This window comes from Cervus canadensis, chromosome 1, assembly GCF_019320065.1.
Source record: "Cervus canadensis isolate Bull #8, Minnesota chromosome 1, ASM1932006v1, whole genome shotgun sequence".
Lineage (NCBI taxonomy): Eukaryota > Metazoa > Chordata > Mammalia > Artiodactyla > Cervidae > Cervus > Cervus canadensis.
This window is the reverse complement of record NC_057386.1, coordinates 6273413-6294437: the sequence shown is the minus strand read 5'-3', so window position 1 is coordinate 6294437 and position 21025 is coordinate 6273413. Positions and strand designations below refer to the sequence as shown.

Genomic DNA, 21025 nt, shown 5'->3' with positions numbered 1-21025 from the left:
GGGCAGGTCAGAGGGAGACCACAGCCTTGCCTCCTGCAGCCCAGCTGGAGAACTTTGCTCTGGTTCCTCGCAGGGAGTGAGTAGCTCTGTCAGTCCTCAGAGGCATAAACGGGGAGGGGGAAGCCCAGGACAGATGACTGTTTCTCCTCTCTGCACAGGAGACATCAGCGGGGCCATGCGGGGCTCCTAACAGGCCCCGAGGGAAGCAGCCACCGGGCAGCCGTGGGGAAGGTCTGCAGGAGGCTGTCTCTGCTTGCCTGGTGAGGACGCTGCTCAGGGCCGTGGGTTGGCTGCTGCTGACGCTCTGGGGGGCTGGAGCGAGGAAGCCGGGCTGGCCAGTGTGTCTGCTGTCACAGGATCAATTCTTTCTGTGGTCACAGGTCCTGTCGTGAATGTTGTTGACAGGGAGGGTGTTGCTTTTCTTGCTGAACACAAAGGGCAGAGTGTGGCTCCCAGGGTGACCCGGGCGGCTCCCCTTGGCCTTCTCCACCCCCGCCCCTCTCCCCCGGGGATTAAGAACCTTTCGGTCTGAGCACCTCCGATCAACCACCCTGGCCTTCTCTTGCATCTTTTTTATTTTCATTCAAGCCTGTCTGAGCTGAGTCTGGTCCCCCAGATGACAACAGATGGAGATGTGCAGAGATGCCAGGTTCACGCTTTCTTTCAAGCTTTCCAGAAAATCTATCCACCCCCTTCCATGCACGTGTGTGCACACACAGGCACGCGGAAGCATGGGCAAACGTGTAGTCTCAGGTGAGTTTCAAGGCTCCCCCCACCCCCCCGCTTGGGCAGAGACAGGAAGAGCTCTGCACCCTCCACGGGTCTGTACCAGGGCCTCGGAGGACAGGAGGGTAGTTCCTACCTGGGGGGACGGCCCCGTAGACTTGGTGCCCAGGTCAGGCCCGGTTCTCTGGATCCCGCACCAGCAGGGTTGGTGTCACCTCTCCCGAGTCCTTCCATGGTCACGGTGGGCGTGCGCCCCCTCTGATTGTCCCAGATGGACACTCAGCCCTTCCACACCAGTTCCTCTGAGCTGGTGGTCTTCAGGAGAACCTGGCAGGAGCCCCAGTTCTCTCCGCAGCACCCCCACTTCAAGTAGCTCTCCCACTGCGGGTCATAGTGACACTCGATGGTCACCAGACCACGTTCGGGGCTGCTCACTGACACCACAGATGCAGAAGCAGCCTGGAAAACAGGAACCCCACTTGCATCTCCTCCTTCCTGCAGCCCCGGGTGGGCCTGGGCGCTGCCCCGGGCTTTGGCACCTTCCTCGGGGCCTGACCAGGAGCCTCTGCCCTCTGCCCCAGGGTCCTCAAATCCCACTTCCTGACTGTTTCCTACTCCCCTGCACTGTTTCCCTTGCTGTCGCCTCTCGTCAAGCTCCGCTCTGGGGTCCTAACTGCCCAACACAGAAGCATCTGCAGACTCCTCATCCTGTGGACCACTAGCCGCACCCTCGTTTCAGAAACTCTCCCACCCTTTGCTCTCAGGCAACACCTCCTTCCCCTCCAGCCCGCAGTCCACAGGCTCAGTCAGTCCCGAAGCCCAGAGCTGGGGAGGTTGTTCTCCTGACTTCCCAGAGCTCTGCCTCCCCGACACACGACACCCACACACACCCTCTGATGAACGAGACACACACACCCTCACACTAAACACTGTGCTCTTTTGTGTCCACATCTCTGCACAAGCTGTTTCCCACACCTGGAATGTTCTCTCTTCCCCGATTGAAGGAGTCAGACCCTGACACCCATCCCCCCCGGCTTGGCTCAGATAGCATCTCTTCTAAGGGCTCTCTGGTTCCGAAGTTAACTGGGTCTCTTCCGGGGCCGCCAGGCTTCCTCCTCCTGTCTCATCTGTCACACTCGCCCCTCTGGACCACAGGCTGGTCTTTGGCTCATCTGGAGCAGAAACTCAGGCAGCTGATGTGCGGGGTTGAGGGACACCCCGAGACCCCGCCCCGCCCTGGTTTTGCTGCCTGTCTTCCTCCCCGCCCTCTGAGCTCTTTTTAGAGGAAGGGTTCTCAGCTCCGGCTCCAAGTCCAGACCAGCTGTGGAGGCTTTGAAGTGACCCAGATGCTGAGCCCTACCTTGACTGTGTGGGTCTGAGCATCTGTGCTCTTTAAAAGCGCCTCAGGGCCTTCCCTGGTGGTCCAGTGGTTAAGAATCTGCCTGTCAATGCAGGGGATGAAAGTTCAATCCCTAGTGGGGACTAAGATCTCACATGCAGAGGGGCAACTAAGCCTTTGAGCCACAACTACAGAGCCTGCGCGCCCTGGAGCCCCCACACCGTGAAGAGAGATCCCGATGATGCAGAGGAGAGCCTTTGTGCTGCAGCTAAGGCCCGATGCAGCCAGATTAATAAATAAACATTAAAAAATAAAGCTCAGAGATTCACACATTCATGCACACACACATGCACATATGCCTCTGTCTATCCACCTATTTGTCCACCCACCCTTCTGTCTTCTTACCCATCTATCTGCCAGCATTGAGAAACGGTACTCTAGAAAACAGATCTCCTTCATGTTACTCATTTTCATTTTTTCCTCCAACACCTAACTTAGAACCTGTCAGAGAACACAAATGTTTTAACCTTTCTTTAAAAAAATAAGTGCATGGATGAATGGATAGGGCCTGCTGTTTACGCCCGAGCACAGACCCTCTCTGTGTCCCAGCCCAGCCTGGCGGGTCCCAGTTCCCGAAGCCCAGCCCGTCTCACCTGGAGGACTGGGAGCAGCCACCTGGTCCTGCCCCTGGGCCCCCGCCTGTGGATCATCAGTGCCAGCTGCTCTCCAGGGACCTGAACTGAGCCCACAGGCAAAGCGCCCTCTATTTGTCCAAATCATTAGTTTTTAGTTTCTCTCATCTACTTCCCTTATGTTTCTCTGCTCTTACTTCCCAGTTTCATGAATTGCTGTCCTTTAGAGCGTGTGATGGGTGTGATAACGTGTCCTCCGTGGCTGGGGAGTTGCAGAGCATCCAAGTTGCCCCAGATCTCCCTGCAAGTGTGTGTGAGGGTCTGAGGAGGCGGCCAGTTGAACACCGTGGCGTGCACGGCGGGGCTGGGAGGAGAGCGCTGCAGAGCCCGGGAGACCTGGTCTGTGATCGGGAAGAATGTAGCACTAGGGCTCAGGCCCAGTAGCTGAGGCACAAGGGCTTAGCTGCTCCGCAGCATGTGGGATCTTCCCGGATCAGGGGTCAAACCCGTGTCTCCTGCAATGGGAGGCGGGTTCTTAACCACTGGGCCACCAGGGAAGTCTCCTCTCTCTTCTCGGCCGAGTCCCTCTTCTCGCTCTTGTGCCTCTCACCCCGCATCTCCCGGACTCTGTCCTTGTTGCCCTCCTCTCTGAGCAGCATCCCCAGCGCTCTCTCCAGCGTCCCCTCCACGCACAGGACCGTCACACGCACATCTCCACTCCCATCTCCGACTCGGCTCTTGGCTTCCAAAGCCAATGCACTTTTGCAGAGTTACCCGCCCCGTTAGGTGCTCAGATATGCTCAGAATGGAATTCTTTGTGAAAGTCCTTGTGACTCCAGTCCTCAGACTGATCTCTTTGCGGCTAAGGCTTCCCGCTCTGGACTAGCCTTCCAAAGACAAAGCCCCCCGTCTTCCTCCTGCCTCCCATCACCCTCCGAGGGCCTTGCAGGGGAGTGGGGCTTGGAGGAGCAGTGGCAAGGCTGCAGCAGCAGGAGCGTGGTGGTGAGCCGGTTCTGGGGAGGGAGCCGTGGGGAGGAGGAGGCTGAGCCGCTTCTGTGTGCGTTTATGTCCGAGGACTGAGCGTTCTCCTGGGAGGAGCGGGAGTCCAGTGCGCCCGGCTGCTTCTGCCTGCAGCCAAGAACTTATGAAGGGATGGGGGTGTGCAAGACTGCAGGGAACACCAGTTCCCTATCTCCCTCCCTTCAGTTCTCAATGGTTTTATCGAGGTGTCCTACTGTTCAGCCACTGACTCATGCCCGACTCTTTGTGACCCCATGGACTGTAGCCTGCCAGGCTCCTCTGTCCATGGGATTCTCCAGGCAAGAAGAGTGGAGTGGGTGGCATCCCAGGTGACTAGGTGGTAAGCACTCTTGCCTGGAGAGTCCCATGTACAGAATACTGGAGTGGGTGGCCATTTCCTTCTCCAGGGGGTCTTCCTGACCCAGGGATGGGAATTGCATGTCCTGCACTGACATGCGATTTTTACCACTTACTTACCTGGGAAGCCCTTTATTGAGCTATAATTGCGATAAAATAAGCTGTGTACATTGAAAGGACCGAGCTGAAAACTTTTTTCTTTTTCTTATTATTTTTCAAATTTTGCATAGAGTAAGACTCACTCTTTTGTGATGTATACTTTGATGAATGTTTAATGCAGGCATCATTTCTTGCAAACACCACCACAAACATACAGCACAATTCCATCACTTTCCTCCCAGGGTCCTCAACTGTGGATTCTGCTTCTTTAATGTCAGGCAGTCAAGAGCTTCACGTGCTGAAGGCTTCCCAGGACTGCAGATCCAACTGAGTTCAGCTTTCAGAGGCTTTGAGGTGCTTTCGGACCTGGCTCGTGTGCGCCACCCAGCGGCTAGTCTGTGACACGGGCTGGCCTTTCCCCAGGTCTCAGTCTTGGGAACTCTCTCAGGGTCCCGCCCGGCTGGCACAGCTTGGAGGGTGAGCTGTCCGTCCAGGGTCCCTTTCTGGAGCTGCGTCCTCTTCCTCAACTCCCTGACCCCTTCGCAGCTCCCAGAGACCTCTCCCTGCTTCCTGGTCCTCTGGTTGGAAAGCTGAGGCTTTTGTCTTCCCGGTCAGCTTGGGTCAGCCTCCAGGGCCATCAGAGGGAGCATGAGAAGAAACACGGACTGCCTTCCCTGCCAGCCGCCCCCATGCTGCTGCTTCTTCTATTTTTTTTTTTTTTTCTTTTTTTTTTAGGATTTATTTATTTATTTTCTGGCTTGGCTGGGTCCTCACTGCTGCACTCAGGCTTTCTCTAGTTGCGGTGAGCAGGGGCTACTCTCTAGTTGTGGGGCCAGGCTTCTCACTATGGGGGCTTCTCTCCTTGCAGAGCGGGGCCTCCAGGGGCGGGGTCTCTAGGGGCAGGGGCTCTAGCGTTGCAGAAACCAGTACTTGAGAAAGCAAGCACTGCACTCGGAGAGTTGGAGAATCAGGTTTATTACACCGGTGGGCCCAGAGGTGTTAACACTCCAAGCTTTAGGCCCAGAACAAAGGGATTACAGAGTTTTTATAGACAGACTGTAGTGGGCAACACTAGCTGTTAATAGTCTGGTTTAAACTAAGGGAACAGTGTGCGGGAACAGTGGTCAAGATGGGGAGGGGGATGTCTGACCTGGACAGGCAGACATGATTAAGCAGGTTTGCAGGGGCTGGGTGATTGCAAAGAGCAGGACAAGGGTGAGTGAGATAAACTCCAGTTCCTAGTATTGCAAGTCCCCACTTTCTGAGACTACGTGACCTACGCGATCTAGATTTTGCAAGGGGCAAGCTGAGTTACAGCGGCAGAAGGAGAAGGCGGTGATGTAAAATTTTTATCTTTTCCTCTTCGTTCTCCCCCTTGAAGCTTCTATCACTTGTAGAAAGCATCATCTCATGTTTTGGTAGGACATTCAGAGCTCCCCATCGTTTAGGGGGCTATATTGAGTTCTTACCATTTGTAACTTTATGGATTCAATCCAAGAGGTTATGAACTGGGTAATAGCATTGAGAATACAAGGGCCAAGCAAGAGCGCTGCAAAGAGCGTGAAGAGAGGACCTGTTAAAGGGAGAAGCCACGATGCCCAACTCCAGATATTGCTCCAATTACCCCAGGAATTAGCTAGTATTTTCCTCCTTTTTATGATTTGTTCCCTTAGCTGTTGGGCCATGTCCCTGACTATTTCTGATTGGTTTACATAAAAGCAGCATTTTTCATTCAAGAAGAGGCAGAGTTCCCTCTTTTCAGCTGTCACTAGGTCTAGCCCTCTCCTATTCTGAAAAACCACCTCAGCCAGGGAGTTGAGTTGGTCCTGTGAGACCGCTAAAGCTTTGGTCGCTCTCTCAATGTCGTCTGTGAAGTCCTTGGATAGTGTATGGTAAAAGGCGGTTGATGAAGCAATTCCTCCTACTCCCACACCTACCCCAGCCGGGATTCCCAGACCAGCTAGTAGGGTATGAACTGGATGGCTCTTTTTGAGCACGTATGTGCTGTCAGAGGTACGGTGAGAGTCTGGGTGTTAGGGACAATATTCATCTGGGGAGTGAGGAAAACTAAGGTGCAGATACCCATCTAATTGACAGGCGTCTACCTGTCAGCCTCTGTCCCACAAAGAAAGAAAAGGCCTTGATGGGGGCGGCACCATCTGTTACGGCAAGGGCCACCCAAAGGCTGCAAACAGCCTGCACGTAACAGGTAACTGAACATGAGCAAAACATTTTCTCCCTGTCTGTGGGTTGTCACGGCTGTAGCAACTGAGCCCATCGTGAAGGGGGGTCAGCTATACTGTGGGGCAGTTTAGTTAGTAGGCAGAATCGATCGTAAGAGACTTTTAGTAAGAATGAGGCTTCCTACTACAGTGAGATAACAGACAGCTAACTGCAGCTTCTGACCCAAATCCCAGTCCTGGGGTGCAGCTGAAGCTAGTCCTGTAGCGAAGAGCACAGAAATAATAGCAATCAGGGATAGAGCCAGGGTTAACAGTGAAAACCCATTGATATTTTGATAGCCGGATCCTCAAGCTTCCGCCGTGCGTTGACCGGCCAGCTGCCGGAGTGTGGCTGGAGCAAGGCTGAAGAATCCTCAAGCTTCTGCTGTGCGTTGACTAGTCAGCTTCCCGAGTGACTAGAGCAGGACTCAGCATCCTGTTTTTGGAACCAGACCTTGAGCGGGTTTTTGGGGCCCCGAACAGCTTTCCAGGTGTCCTCATTACCGGAAGCCGCTGCCTTCTTGACTCTGGTGGGGTGGATCCAAGGGATGACACCTGTAACTCATCTCCTGGCTGATGAGGGTGAACCCAGTTGTCCAGTGAATGGGTGTCCTTTCTCAGGTTTCTCGGGCAATATGGTCGAAGACTTTCCTAGGGCCTGGAGGTGTCGGGACATCTCCAGGTCAGCTAACTGTTGGTGGTCTCTCTTAAGCTTTTTTTTTTTAATCACTGGGCGTGGTCTCCTGTATAAGATCTCAAAGGGAGAACAGTCCAAGGACCTCAGGGTGCATTTACGGAGGGCGATGAGAGTCCGCAGAATAAGGCAGCTTGTTCTAGCACAGTCTGGGCGTTAGCCGGGGAATATTCTTGTACTGCTACTTGGAGAAACAAACTTGGCAAGAAAGTTAGAGATATAAGGCCCAAAGATTAATAGGAGTAGGAAAGCTGCTGAGGCGCTAGCTAGGAGAACCAGGTCCAGACATTGGTTCGTGACATTAGTGTTTCTCTAGGTATGAGAAGATGCAAGAATTTGTACTCATAAAAATCTTTACCTGAAAACATCTGACTATCTGAAGGCCTGTTTTTCTGGGTTTTCCCAGAGAAGAATGCCTTATTTTTTGTCTCCACCCTGCACTCCTTTCAAGGGGGTAAGGAAGGTCAGCATCTTATAGTGGTCATGATTTAATCTTTGTAGAGGCAGTTGGCAAGGTCCAGCTTCCAGTCAGCAGGGCCCCTTCATAGTCATATTTGACCATATTTTGGGGGCATTTCATGGTCATTGTGTCCCGTGGTGCTGGGAAGGCTCATTCCCAGGTCTAACAAAGATTCCATTGACAGGCCACTCAATGTGTTGTCACTAGACCAGGCCTTGTAAGTAGCAAAAGTCTCTGGACTATACCTGTCTTACTAGCCTTTTGGTCCAGGAAAATATTTCCTCCTGTTGCTTCTTTCCATATCTGGAGTTATGTTATTATGATTATTGATCTTATATGGAACTGCATATCAGCATTTATCACAGGCTCAGTCACACATTTGGTAACGTAAGAAATAATCTTCTGAAACAAGCTACATGGAAAATAATATAGCTAGCACTTATTAGTAAGGTCACAAGCAAGGATTTAAGTCAAAAAGTTTCATTGGGTATAGCCCGGTATGCCCCAGGTCATCTGACTCAGTTAAATGAGCCAAGTATTAATCTGGTTGTATATCATGGAGCATCTGACCTTTATCTAAAGACTGGTTACTGAGATAAGCTTTAGAACAATCTTAGAGTGTTCTTTTTAATAACTTAATTAAAAATTTTAGCAATATAACATAACAAGAAACTATCTCAGAAGTGAGTCTTAGTAAGCACAGACCATAATTAACAAAACTAGAACTTAATATTTAGTGAAATATATTTTTTTCTTTTTTGGAGAACTCTTTGTAAGGGCATTAACTCTGTAGCCAGGAAAGGCTTTAACCCATCAAATAAAAAAGGTCTGTCAGGGAGCCGGGAAAAGCCACGTGGCCATCTTGGATTTCCCATAACCCTGGCTCTTTGATTTTCAGCTGTTGTTTATCCATTTTTAATTTCCTGATTTAAGAGCAGACTCTTGCCATGTGTTAAGGACAGCAAGATAGCAAAAGTCTAACCATGAGGGGTTATTTTTTGTAGAAGCAGAATGAGCTTTGTCTACATGTAGCATAATCTTAAATAATGTTTATTTACTTTACCAAAGTAGCAAAAAGATTTTAAAACCAAATATAGATCATTTAAAGGCAAAGAAATTAAGAATCTGTTTTCAAAAGCTGCATTTTAAGAAAATTTTGTTCTCTAAACAGAGAAAAGACCATATTCCAGTCTGGTACCAACTTACTGTTAATTAACAAAATTGGTTTATCTGTTTAATCTTAGAAAGTCTTTTACATAAATCTTGAAGAACTAGCAGCATTCTTTAAAGGCATGAGAGTAAAACCATAGAAGGCATGTTTAAAATCTGATTCTATTGCAATTGACAAAGAAACCTGGTCATAACACTTTAATATGATAACTAGAATTATAACTGACCACATTTTATCAGGGCATATCAGATCTATATGAATTTCACATAATTTTGGAATATCTATGTTAATATCATCAACCATACAGTATAACCTGAAGAGATTTTTCACCCTTTTAACAGTAATTCCCATGTAATTTAACATGTCCAATGAACCCAGGTAGCTTAATAGCTCTTTGGGATGTCTCAGGGGTCCTCTGAAGCATCCCAAAGTTAGCTAGAAGTCAAGTTACTTAGGAAGTTTTGTCGATAAATATCAAAAGGATTTATGACACTCAGTCAGGTAGGATCATATAAGTTACTGTGAAATAATAGTTCTTTACTTAGCCAAAGTTAACAAAAGATTTCAAAGGTAATTATAGAACAGATCAATTAAGAGGTTAAAAAAAAACTTAAATCTATTATTAAAAGCAGTTCAACATCTGAAGAAACTAAGTCCTCTTAACAGAGAGAAAGGCTGAATTTAAGTTTTTGCTGCTGCTGCTGCTAAGTCGCTTCAGTCGTGTCCGACTCTGTGCGACCCCATAGACGGCAGCCCACCAGGTTCCCCCGTCCCTGGGACTCTCCAGGCAAGAATACTGGAGTGGGTTGCCATTTCCTTCTCCAAGGCATGAAAGTGAAAAGTGAAAGTGAAGTCACTCAGTCGTGTCTGACTCTTCACGACCCCATGGACTGCAGCCTATCAGGCTCCTCCATACATGGGATTTTCCAGGTGAGATTACTGGAGTGGGTCGCCATGGCCTTCTCCTACGTTTTGCACCAGCTTACTTTAACTTCATTTAGGTAAACTTAATTAAATTTATTTTCAACTTAGTCAGTCCTAACCATGCACAAAACCTTTTCATGGTCTACCTTCCACAACCTTTTAATCACTTTCTGTAACAGCCACCTGTAAGTCAGCCTACTTTCTTTCCCTTTATAAAATGCAATTTTATTTTTTATATCTTCTTTATTAAAAATACACATCCTATTTTCTTATTAGATTAGCAAACAAGCATTAATACTAGATATGTACTATTGAATATTTCCCATTTCACTTGAATCTGAAATTTATTTAGGTTAATTTTTCTTGCATTTAGAATTGTTTGATTTGTAAGTGCTTACTTTTCTTTAGGCCAATTAAATTGCAATTCATTTACAATTTCAACAATATTATTAGAAAAAAGACATATATTGAGACATACATAAATCCAGACAGACAGAGTGACAGAGATCTTATAGCTTTCTGTTTGAGATTTAAAATATCTCTTCCACCCCCTTTTTTCCTTCGCTTGAAGTTCTAATTTGCACTCTGTTCAATCAGCAATCAGTTCAGTTCAGTCGTTCAGTTGTGTCCAACTCTTTGCAACCCCATGCACGCCAGGCCTCCCTGTCTATCACCAACTCCCGGAGTTTACTCAAACCCATGTCCAATGAGTCAGTGATGCCATCCAACCATCTCATCCTCTGTCGTCCCCTTCTCCTCCTGCCCTCAATCTTTCCCAGCATCAGGGTCTTTTCAAACGAGTCAGCTCTTCCCATCAGGTGGCCAAAGTATTGGAGTTTCTGCTTCAACATCAGTCCTTCCAGTGATCACCCAAGACTGATCTCCTTTAGGATGGACTGGTTGGATCTCCTTGCAGTCCAAGGGACTCTCAAGAGTCCTCTCCAACACCACAGTTCAAAAGCACCAATTCTTCTGCGGTTAGCTTTCTTTATAGTCCAACTCTCACATCCATACATGACTACCGGAAAAACCATAGCCTTGACTAGATGGACCTTTGTTGATAAAGTAATGTCTCTGATTTTTAATACGCTGTCTAGGTTGGTCACAATCAGCAATCACGCACTCACAATCACTCAGAGGCTATCACGATGCCTCCCTTCCTTCAGAGTCTCCAAGTTTCCTTAACTGTTGCTGCCTTCCTGGGAGCCCAAGGAGGTGATCAGTCTCCTCTTCTACCCGTTGGGGAAGGTTCCTGCCTGGGGACTGGTCCCGGAGCCTTGCCTTATCCTGTGACCATTCCTGGTGAGTTGGTCTGTCACTCCAATGAGTCCAGTTGGGGCTCGGCTGTCCGGAGATTTGGAACACTGGTCCTAAAGAGAACCCGGAAAACCGTCAGCTGGCACGTCTCCTCGTTCGTCTCAGGGTTCCTTCACTCCAGCCCGGCTAAGCTACCAGTCTGGCTTCTTAAGGGGCCGGCGTGGTTGGAATCTCGCTGGGGCCTCCAGAAATGTTGCAGAAACCAGTACTCGAGAAACCAACCACCACACTTGGAGAGTTGGAGAATCAAGTTTATTATGATGGCGGGCCCAGAGGTGTTAACACTCCAAGCTCTGGGACCTGAACAAAGGGATTACAGAGTTTTTAGAGATGGACTATAGCGGGCAACACTAGCTGTTAACAGGCTGGTTTAACTAAGGGATTTTGAGTGCACGGGAACAGTGGTCAAGATGGGGAGGGGGATGTCTGACCTGGACAGGCGGACATGATTAAGCAGGTTTGCAGGGGCTGGGTGATTGCAAAGAGCAGGACAAGGGTGAGTGAGATAAACTCCAGTTTCTAGTTTTGCAAGTCCCCATTTTCTAAGACTACATGACCTACGCGATCTAGATTTTGCAAGGGGCAAGCTGAGTTACAGAGGCAGAAGGAGAAGGTGATGTAAAATTTTAACTTTTCCTCTTCACTAGGGGCGGGGCCTCCGGGGGCGGGGCCTCCGGGGGCGGGGGTCTTCAGGGGCGGGGCCTCCGGGGGCGGGGCCTCCGGGGGCGGGGGTCTTCAGGGGCGGGGCCTCCGGGGGCGGGGCCTCCGGGGGCGGGGCCTTTGGCAGCTGTGGCTCTCAGGCCCTGGGCTTCAGTAGCCGGGGCACACGGGGTTGCTTGCTCCACAGCATGCGGAACCTTCCCGGACCAGGGGTCAAACTCATGTCCCCTGCATGGGTAGGTGGATTCTTGCCCACTGAGCCACCAGGGAAGTCCCGATCCTTTGTGTCGGTGGGTGTCTGAGTGGTGTCAAGTTTTGACTGTTGTGAGGAGTGTTGCTCTGACATTCTGGCCCATGCCTTTGATGAACATCTATATACCTTCTTCTTAGCATTTAAAGGGACCCTTGTTTTCTTTATGGGAAGAACCAATCATGTATAGATCAGGTCAGGACCTAATTTTTATAATAGGTCTTTTCATTTTATTTCTCTAATTGAAGTAGAGTTGATTGACAATGTTGTTCGAACCTCTCCTGTGCAGCAGAGTGACTCAGTTATACACACAGAGACGTTCTTTTTTAAAATATTCATTCCCATTGTGATTTATCACAGGATATTGCAGACAGTCCCCCGTGGTATACAGTAGGATCTTGCTGCTTATCCATCCAGATGTAACAGCTCACGTCTGCTAATCCCAGACTCCGAGCCTTTCCCTTCCCTCCTCCCTCCCTCTTGGCAACCACAGGTCTGCTCTCTACGTCCACGAGTCTCTTTCTGTTTGGTCGATATGTTCATTTATTCCATATTTGAGATTCCACGTAAAAATGATATCATATGGTGTTTGTCTTTGACTTTCTGAGTTACTGCACTTAGTAGGATATTCTCTAGTTGCATCTATGTTGATGAAAATGGTCTGTCACGTCTGACTCTTGTGACCTCATGGACTGTAGCCCACCAGATTCTTCCGTCCGTAGGAATCTCCACGCAAGAATACTCGAGTGGGTTGCCATTTCCTTCTCCAGAAAATGGCATTATTCATTCTTTTTTATGGCTTAGTAGCATTCCAGTGTGTATGTATGTGGACATACACACACCACCTCCTCCTCATCCATTCATCTGTTCATGGACATTTAGGTTGTTAATATGTCTTGGCTATTGTGAATAGTGCTCTGATGAACAGGGTGTGTGCATCTTTTTAAATTAGTTTTGTCCAGGTCTATGCCCAGGTGTAGGAGTGCTGGATCAAATCATAATTCTATTTTTGATTTTCTGAGGAACCTCCACACAATTTCCATAGTCGCTGTACCAACTTATATTCTCACTAACAAGGTAGGAGGGTTCCTTTTTCTCCACCCTCTCTCCAGCATTTGTTAAATGTAGACTTTCTAATGGTGGCCATTCTGACCAGTGTGAGGTGATATCTCAATGAAGATTTTATTTGCATTTCCCTACTAATTAGTGATGCTGAGCATCTTCTCATGTGCCTACATAGAACAGTGGGATGTCTTTAGAGAAGTGGCCGAGACCTACTTTTAAGAGAAGTGTAATTTCAGCCAGGGTTAAATCCTCAGCCACAACCTGTGATTCAGGACACATGTTTCCTGGGGGGAAACAGAGGAGGCCCTGAGACCAGTGCACTTGAGCTCCTTACCACCTGCCCAGGTGCCCTGAACCCTCAGGGTGGGCAGAAGAGGTCCGAACACCCGTTAGAAGACAGTGGATCCCCTGCTGCAGCTGAGAAAATGAATTCCTTTCGTTATGACCAGAGGGCTTGCATCGGAGTGGATCTCAAGGCACAGATCCTGGTGGTGGAATCTCATGGTGACTGAGGAGGAGTCTGTCGACCTGGGGCTCACACACACACACACACACACACACACAGCATGGGGCACTCAGCACACTTGCCAAGCCTGGGGAGCTGGGCCTTGTTCACCTCTGGGTAGCTCTTAGCAGCACGGAAGCCACAAAACCACACATGACATGAAATAAACAGAACTGGCCAGGACAGAGTGAGAAAGAAGGGGTCAGAGGCTCAGAGAAACTCCCCTGCTAAAATATGACAAAGAATCCGTCCAGAGAGGAGGGGGAGAGGGAGCAGGGGACCCAAGGGGCCCCTGAGGGCAGTGGGGAGGGTCACCCAGGACACAGAAGAATAAGCAGTGCCCGTGCAGGGCGGTGGCCAGCAGCCAGGAGCCGGGGGGCAGGTGCAGACATGGGAGAGGAAGCCTCTGGACAAAATGGGTGAAAGGAAAAGGGGCTTCTCCTTTCTGATCCTCCCCCAGGGCGGCCTCTGCTCTGCAGTGACTCAGGACCTCAAAGGGAGCCGACCCCAGGGAGGGGCAGGAGTCAGGGTCAGGGCAGGAAGGTGGCTGGGATGCAGGTGGGGTTGGTGCCTGCAGGGAGGGGAGGGTGGGGATGTTTCTGCTGCGAGGCTGGACCTGAGCCCCGAGCTCCGCCTTCTCCCCAAAGTGCAGACCCAGTTGAGTCCATTCCTGCCTCCGACCCCTGCTCTGGGGTCCTCTCTCCTCACCCACCACCAGCTCTGCCCTCTCCCCCCGGCAGCGATGTCTCAGCTCCTCATAGGCACACTCGCCCGGACCCGGACCACTTGTTCTCCCTAGAGGCACAGAGGTCTGCACACAGCTTTCATCATGTGCTGCAATTCATCCTCTCAATCAATGACACTCCTTTCTCCTAATATGTAAATGCAGAAGTAGGTGCTGAAGTGGGAAGTGAACCAGAGAGAAGTGCAAAGGAGATTCAGGAAACATCTTTCAAGTCTTGAGGGACATCAGGCATGTCCACTTCTGATCTGGGCTTCGGGTCCTTGAAGGGACTGAGGGCTCATTAGCTCCGAGGATGGGAGGCAGGACCCCGTGTCTGCTTCCGGCTCTGTTCCTTCTCCTCATCCCAGGTGAGTGGGGCGGGGCTTCAGACTCTGGAGTGACTAAGACAGGAGATCCTGAGGGTCTGTCTTGGGGGAACGTGGCAGGGAACACGACAGGGTCCGTTCATTCACCCAGACACTTATTTGTTAATCAAATATCACGTTTACTATTAACATCTCATAGGTTCTATGTTAGGTGCTGGGAAACAAGAAATCAAACCAAACCAAAGTGTCTCCCCCTTTAGGACAGTGTTTTTCAACTTTGGCCATTCTACACAAGCAGATGAATGAATGAAAATGGGAGTAATGAAGGAAGCCACTCCTGAAGAGCTTTTTAAAGCTTTATTTCTGGCTGCACTGGGTCCTGGGGGTGCGCTGGCTTCTCATAGCAGTGGCTTCTCTGGTTGCAGAGCACAGGCTCCAAGGGGTGCAGGCTCCACAGCTGTGGTCAGGCAGAGTTGCCCGCCTCACCCGTGGAATGGGGAATCTTCCTGGACCAGGATGGAACCCGTGCCCCTGCATTGGACCATCGGGGAAGTCCTTAAGGTTTTTATTGTGATTTTCCCCCCACTATTTTGTTCTTTTGGGCATCCCTGGTAGATCAGAGGGTAAAAAATTTGCCTGCAGTGCAGGATATCCTCGTTTGACCCCTGGGTCGGGAAGATTCCTTGGAGAAGGGAATGGCAACCCACTCCAATATTTTTGCCTAGAGAATTCCATGGACAGACCATGGGGTGGCAAAAAGTCAGACTTGACTGAGCGATAACATTTTTGCTTTATTTTGCTCTTTAGACATTTTCTGAGCACGTGGAAATGGTTCACTTCTATTTTGTTAAAATTTCTGGCTTAGTTGAATTATATCCAGAGAACATACTCAGTGACTTCAGTCCTTGGAAAATTTCAGCGACCTATTTTGCGGCAGGTCTCTTTAACGATCAATTTTTGTAAATATTCTCTATGTGCTTTAAACAAAACGTGTTGTTTGAAGTTGTTAGATCGTGTTCCACATGCTTCTAGTTGCATCTCAAACTCATGCTGAACAATCACGCTGAATGTTTATTGACTGTAAAGAAGTGGTCAGCGCTTCTGTGAATGGGTTTGCATTTGCATGCATGCATGCTAAGTTGATTCAGTCGTGTCTGACTCCTTGTGACTCCATGGACAGTAGTCTCTCAGCTCTCTGTCCATTGGATTCTCCAGGCAAGAATACTGGAGTGGGTTGCCAAGGCCTCCTCCAGGGGATCTTCCTGACCCAGGGACAGAACTCCTGTCTCCTTCCGCTCCTACATTGCAGGTGGATTCTTTACCCCTGAGCCACTGGGAAGCTCCAGGTTTGCGTTGACTTAAGTAAATTTAAATAATTTTTAATGGAGGTCTGATTTAAGTTATTTCCAGTGCTCTGAGTGCCTTTACACAAGTTTCAGTTCAGTTCAGTTCATTTCAGTCACTCAGTCATGTCCAATTCTTTGCAACACCATGGACTGCAGCACGGCAGGCCTCCCTGTCCATCACCAACTCCTGGAGTTTAATCAAACTCATGTCCATTGAGTCGGTGATGCCATCCAACCATCTCAACCTCTGTCATCCCATTCTCCTCACACCTTCAATCTTTCCCAGCATCAGAGTCTTTTCCAATGAGTCAGTTCTTCACATTAGATGGCCAAAATATTGGAGTTTCAGCTTCAGCATCAGTCCTTCCAATGAACATGCAGGACCGACTTCTTTTAGGATGGACTGGTTGGATCTCCTTGTAGTCCAAAGGACTCTCGAGAGTCTTCTTCAACAACACAGTTCAATGGTATCAATTCTTCAGCACTGAGCTTTCTTTATAGTCCAACTCTCACATCCATACATGACTAGTGGAAAAACCATAGCCTTGACTAGACAGAACTAGACTGAAAATAATGAGCCGGTGAGTGCCGTCCTGTCCTTGCTTTTATCCTACAAAAGCACTTCTCCCAGGAATTTGGGAGTGGAATTCACAAGCCGGTGAACATAATGGGATGTGTCCTGTATGGAGTCCATAGCACATGGAGCCCCAGTAGCAACCACTGTTTTGGTCAGCTTCAAGGAGGCCCCTGCCAGGACATTTACTACATCATACCCAGTTTACTACAACTTACTGGTTTACTACATCGTAACCAGTAGGAACAGCCTCCCCACAGACATGCTAAGGGGGTGTGTCAGCTGGACCTCCTGAGGTCATCAGTGCAGAGTCATCTTCTGTGGCAATGGGTCCCCTGGTCTTTCCTCCCCATCAGACCAGAATAACACAGGGATGGCTGCAAATGGACATGACTGGAATGGAAAGTCTTACTGGCTGCAGACAGGGGAAGTGGGGTTAATTACAGAAAGTTACTCTTGCTCTGTTTTAATGCTTGTGTTTCTTTGAGATCTGCAGCTGTGATTTTATGGGAATTTCCTGGGGGCTTTGACTAGTATTTTGAAGGGCAAAAGGTCCATCTAGTGGAGGGTGTATTTCTTTCTTGACTGTTTCTCCACTCAGGAGGCCCTTGTGTCTGGTTGAACTATTCACAGTGCAGGAGGCTGTGGCCCTGCCCCCAGGGCGGGAGGTGACAGGTACACGGATTTGTATTTCCAGGCTCATCTGCCATCTCGGGTCCCAGAGCAGTGAGAGGTGTGGAGCAGGCATCACTGACCGTGCGGTGTCGATACGACCCGGGGTATGAGTCCTACGTGAAGTGGTGGTGCCGGGGGGCCGACTGGGACAGCTGTCGGCTTGCCGTTAAAACCACTGGATCAGAGAAGGAGGTGAAGAAGGGCCGCGTGTCCATCAGGGACAACTGGAAAGACCGCTCGTTCACCGTGACCATGGAGAAGCTCAGGCTAAACGATTCAGACACTTACTGGTGTGGGATTGAGAGAGCTGGACCTGACCTGGGGAACCGAGTAGAAGTGACCATTGACCCAGGTAAGAGTCTGTGTCCATGTGGACATGTCTCTTCAGGGCCTGCTCTGTCCAGGGACCCAGCTGGCCCTCAGAGGGAATGTCACGGGGGTGGGGGAGTCCTGAGGTCTCACGGAGCCCCCGCTGACCACCTGGGCTGGGAGGGGCAGGGCTTCCCCTCGACGCTCTCCTGGCTCCAGGGCCTCCTCCGGGACGGGATCAGGCTTTCCCGGCACATTGCTTTCCTCTGCACAGTCAGAGCCAAGTCTGTTCCCAAGGAGATGAAGGTCCCAGTGTCAGCCCGTGGGCCAAGGGACCCTCCTCTGTGGGACCTGGAGCCCCCGATTCCCGCCAGTGCTTTCCTGGGACTCCTGCTGCCCTGGGGGTGTTCCTGCTCTTTCAGAATTCAGGCTTGGGTCTTCAGAGCTGCCATGCCCCCTGTGTGGTCCATATCCCATCTCAGGGGAAAGACCCAGCCCAGTGGGGGATGCTGTGTTTAATTTCGGGGTCTGGAAAGGGCTCCACAGTCAGAAGGCTGCATTTCTGATGCATGAAACCCCATCAGGAGCCATTTACATGTTTGCGTTGAATGACACTCTTCCTAAATCCTTCTAAAAGGCAAACACTCCTGGGCTTATCAGCTGAGGCACCTTGGTTTGACAGATTTTGTCTGTTGGGCTCTGCTTCTGCTGACTCTCGGACCGGGCAACACCAGCTCACTGGGAACCTCTGGCAAAGAGGGGTGGGCACTCAGTCAATAGGTCCCCTACACATACACCTGGAACCTGTGAGGCTCATTCTACTTGCAAAGCAGAGCAGGTTCGTCATCTCATTCAATCCTGACAACATTCCTGAGAGGGACTATGCCCATGGTGGGAGCTTAATAACGTCCTCCAAGTGCAGGCTGTTCCTGAACCTCGGGACTTTGCTCAGGGCTGGTCCTGACCTTTGATGTCCCAGACCTTGGCTATGTCAGCTGCCTGGTAGCCCCCAGTCTACACCTGTCCTTGTGGATAAATAGATGGGGGAGACACTGGCCGAGGCCCCGGCATAAGCAGCTGGAGCGTTTGAATTCCGCTGCCCTCCAGCTGCCCTTGTCCTGAGGCGACCCTGGGCCCCTCTGACCTCCCTGGACCAGTGCCAGCCCCACTGCCTCTGAGCCTCTGAGTCTCCTGGAGGCCAGGGAGATATGAGCAGTCCAGGCTGTCGGCCCCTCCCTTGGCCCGGCTCCAGACTCCTCACGGCAGGGAGGCCCACGCTTCCCCAAACCCCATCCCCAACACTCAGAGACACTTTCAGGCTGCAGGTGGCTGAGCAGGCAGAGTGCCGTGTAACCTGGTCTGTTGTCTTGCAGCTGCAGAGTCGATCTCCACGTCTGCCTCCTCCAATGCCAACATGTTCACGGCACCTGTTGCCCCAGAAGGGCACCCGTAAGTACCAGTTAAGGCTTTTGATCTTCATGAGATGCCTGATTCACTCATTTATCCAACAAATAAGCACTGAGTATACACTCCTGCCCATCCCTTTTTTAAAAAAAAATTTTTTTATTTATTTTACTTTTGGGGGGATATGCTCAGTCTTCATGGCTATGCATGGGCTTTCTAATGATTTCTGCATTGGCTTTGGCTTCTTTATCACTGGACCACCAGGGAAGCCCGCCCATCCCTGTTTTAGGAATACGAGGGGATATGAGGATTATCCAAATATGCAGCTGTCTGCCTTCCAGATATTTAATTACATAATCAACGTACCAAACAGGGCTAAGTGATTGATTCATAACTTTATTTGTGAAATTTCTGTGAAGAGTGAAGAATAAGGCGTGATTCTTATATTAGCTTGGCTGCCATGACGAAGTAACACAGGCCAGGCAGCTTACACAACGTTCATTTCTCACAACTCTGGAGGCCAGGGTCTGCGGTTAAGGTGTCAACCATTTCCTTTCTTCCAAGGCCTCCCTCCTTAGCCGTGTAGACGGCCGTCTTCCTCGCTGTGGCATCCTGTGTTTCCCCTTTGTGTGTGTCTGTGTTCTAAGCTCCTCTCCTTCTGATGAGGACACTAGTCCTTTCCTGCCCAGGAGAGCAGCAAGGATCAGAACAGTGAGACATGAAGGAATAGTGGGGGTGAAGGCTGTTGTCACCCTGGGGTCCCAGGCTGGCCCTCGTGTAGGTTATTGGAACCCGGGACCTGGGAGAGCTGGGAGGAGGGGGCCTGGGGGGCAACTCACTTCCTGTCCCCTTGTCCCCACAGGCCCCTGCTGGGCAGCATCCACTTCCTGCTCCTGGTCTTCCTGAAGGTGCCCCTGCTCCTAGGCCTGCTGGGTGCCATCCTCTGGGTCAACAGGCCTCTGAGGAGCTCTGGGGGGAAGCCCCAGGAAAACCAGCAGCCCCCATGCTCTTCAACATTGTCCAGAGAGAAAGACCCTCAAAGAGAAGAGAAAGGCATTTTTTCGGGCAATGTCGGTGGTCAGCAGTGACTGTGGCTCTCGAGGCAGCGTGGCTCCCCTGCCTCAAGAATCAGTCCCCTAGCCCCTGGAAACCTGCTGCTGTGATGCTCGGGCCTGGGTCCAGTTTCGCCCTTCCCTGCACAGCCTCTGACCTTCTTCGTCCTGAAGCCTCCAACACAGGAGAAACTACAGGAAGGAATGGAAGAGCAAATGCCTTTCTTCTGGGCCCTGTTCCTTGGAGGACATACATGATCTCAAGTCTGTGCCGCACACAATGAATTACATTTGTCTTTGCATTGTATGCGGGGCAGGGCTTCAGCCAATCGGGGCTTTAGATTCTCTGTGTGTGTGCTGGATCGTGTCCGACTCTTTGTGACCCCATGGACTCTAGCCCACGAGGCTCCTGTGTCCATGGGATTCTCCAGACAAGAATACTGCAGTGGGTTGCCATTTCCTCCTCCAGGGGATCTTCCCGACCCAGGTGTTGATCCCGTGCCTCCTGCATCTCCTGTATTTGCAGGTGGACCACTGAGCCACCTGGGAAATTCTAGATCCCAGGAGGGGGTCTAGTAGAAAGTAGAAAAATTTGCAAAATGATGATAATATGCCAACTGCATGTGAAGATATGAAGCTGTAAGTGGACAGAGGGACTTTGCTGGTCCAGTGGGTAAGAATCTGCCTTGCAATGCTGGGGCTGTGGGTTCGATCCCTGGTTGGGGAACCAAGACCGTGCAGTGCAATGAAAGATTCTGCATGACTCAAGGAACATCCCGGGGGTGATGCAGCCAAAGAAAGAAAGTATTTTCTTAAAAAGTGGCAGAAGACTCTGGCGTCCCTGCCCTGATGTATTTTGTGTTTGTGTGAAATGAGATTCTAGTCCCAGTGCCATCCCTCACCACACCTGAAGATGAGAGCGACCTCACAGTCTCTTCTTTATTTATTAACAAATAAAATTGCAGGACACTTGGGGCTTCCCTGGTGGCTAAGAGTCCACCTCCCAATGTAGGGGATGTGGGTTCAATCCCTGATTGGGGAGCTAAGAGCACACATGCCTTGTGGCCAAGAAATATAACAAACAGACACAATATTTTAAACCAATAAAACTTTAAAGTGGTCTATGTTAAAAAAAAAGAATCTTGGAAAAAGCTCCACAGGACACTCAGTTATA

The 21025-nt window shown here is 50.1% G+C and overlaps 1 protein-coding gene across 1 annotated transcript; it reads left to right on the top strand.

Annotated features, from left to right (window-relative positions):
- Positions 1-14343: 14343 nt before the first annotated feature.
- On the top strand, positions 14344-21025 carry LOC122434065 (CMRF35-like molecule 5). Its single transcript, XM_043457253.1, has 4 exons — positions 14344-14533; positions 17109-17438; positions 18769-18844; positions 19662-21025. Exons 1-4 carry the CDS (start codon positions 14479-14481, stop codon positions 19885-19887), a joined length of 687 nt encoding a protein of 228 aa, XP_043313188.1. The 5' UTR covers positions 14344-14478; the 3' UTR covers positions 19888-21025.

Coding starts and splice junctions, on each gene's coding strand:
- LOC122434065 (XM_043457253.1), top strand. CDS start 14,479: ATGGGAGGCAGGACCCCGTGTCTGCTTCCGGCTCTGTTCCTTCTCCTC. Junction 17,439..18,768: donor AGAAGTGACCATTGACCCAG/GTAAGAGTCTGT, acceptor GTTGTCTTGCAG/CTGCAGAGTCGATCTCCACG. Junction 18,845..19,661: donor GTTGCCCCAGAAGGGCACCC/GTAAGTACCAGT, acceptor TTGTCCCCACAG/GCCCCTGCTGGGCAGCATCC.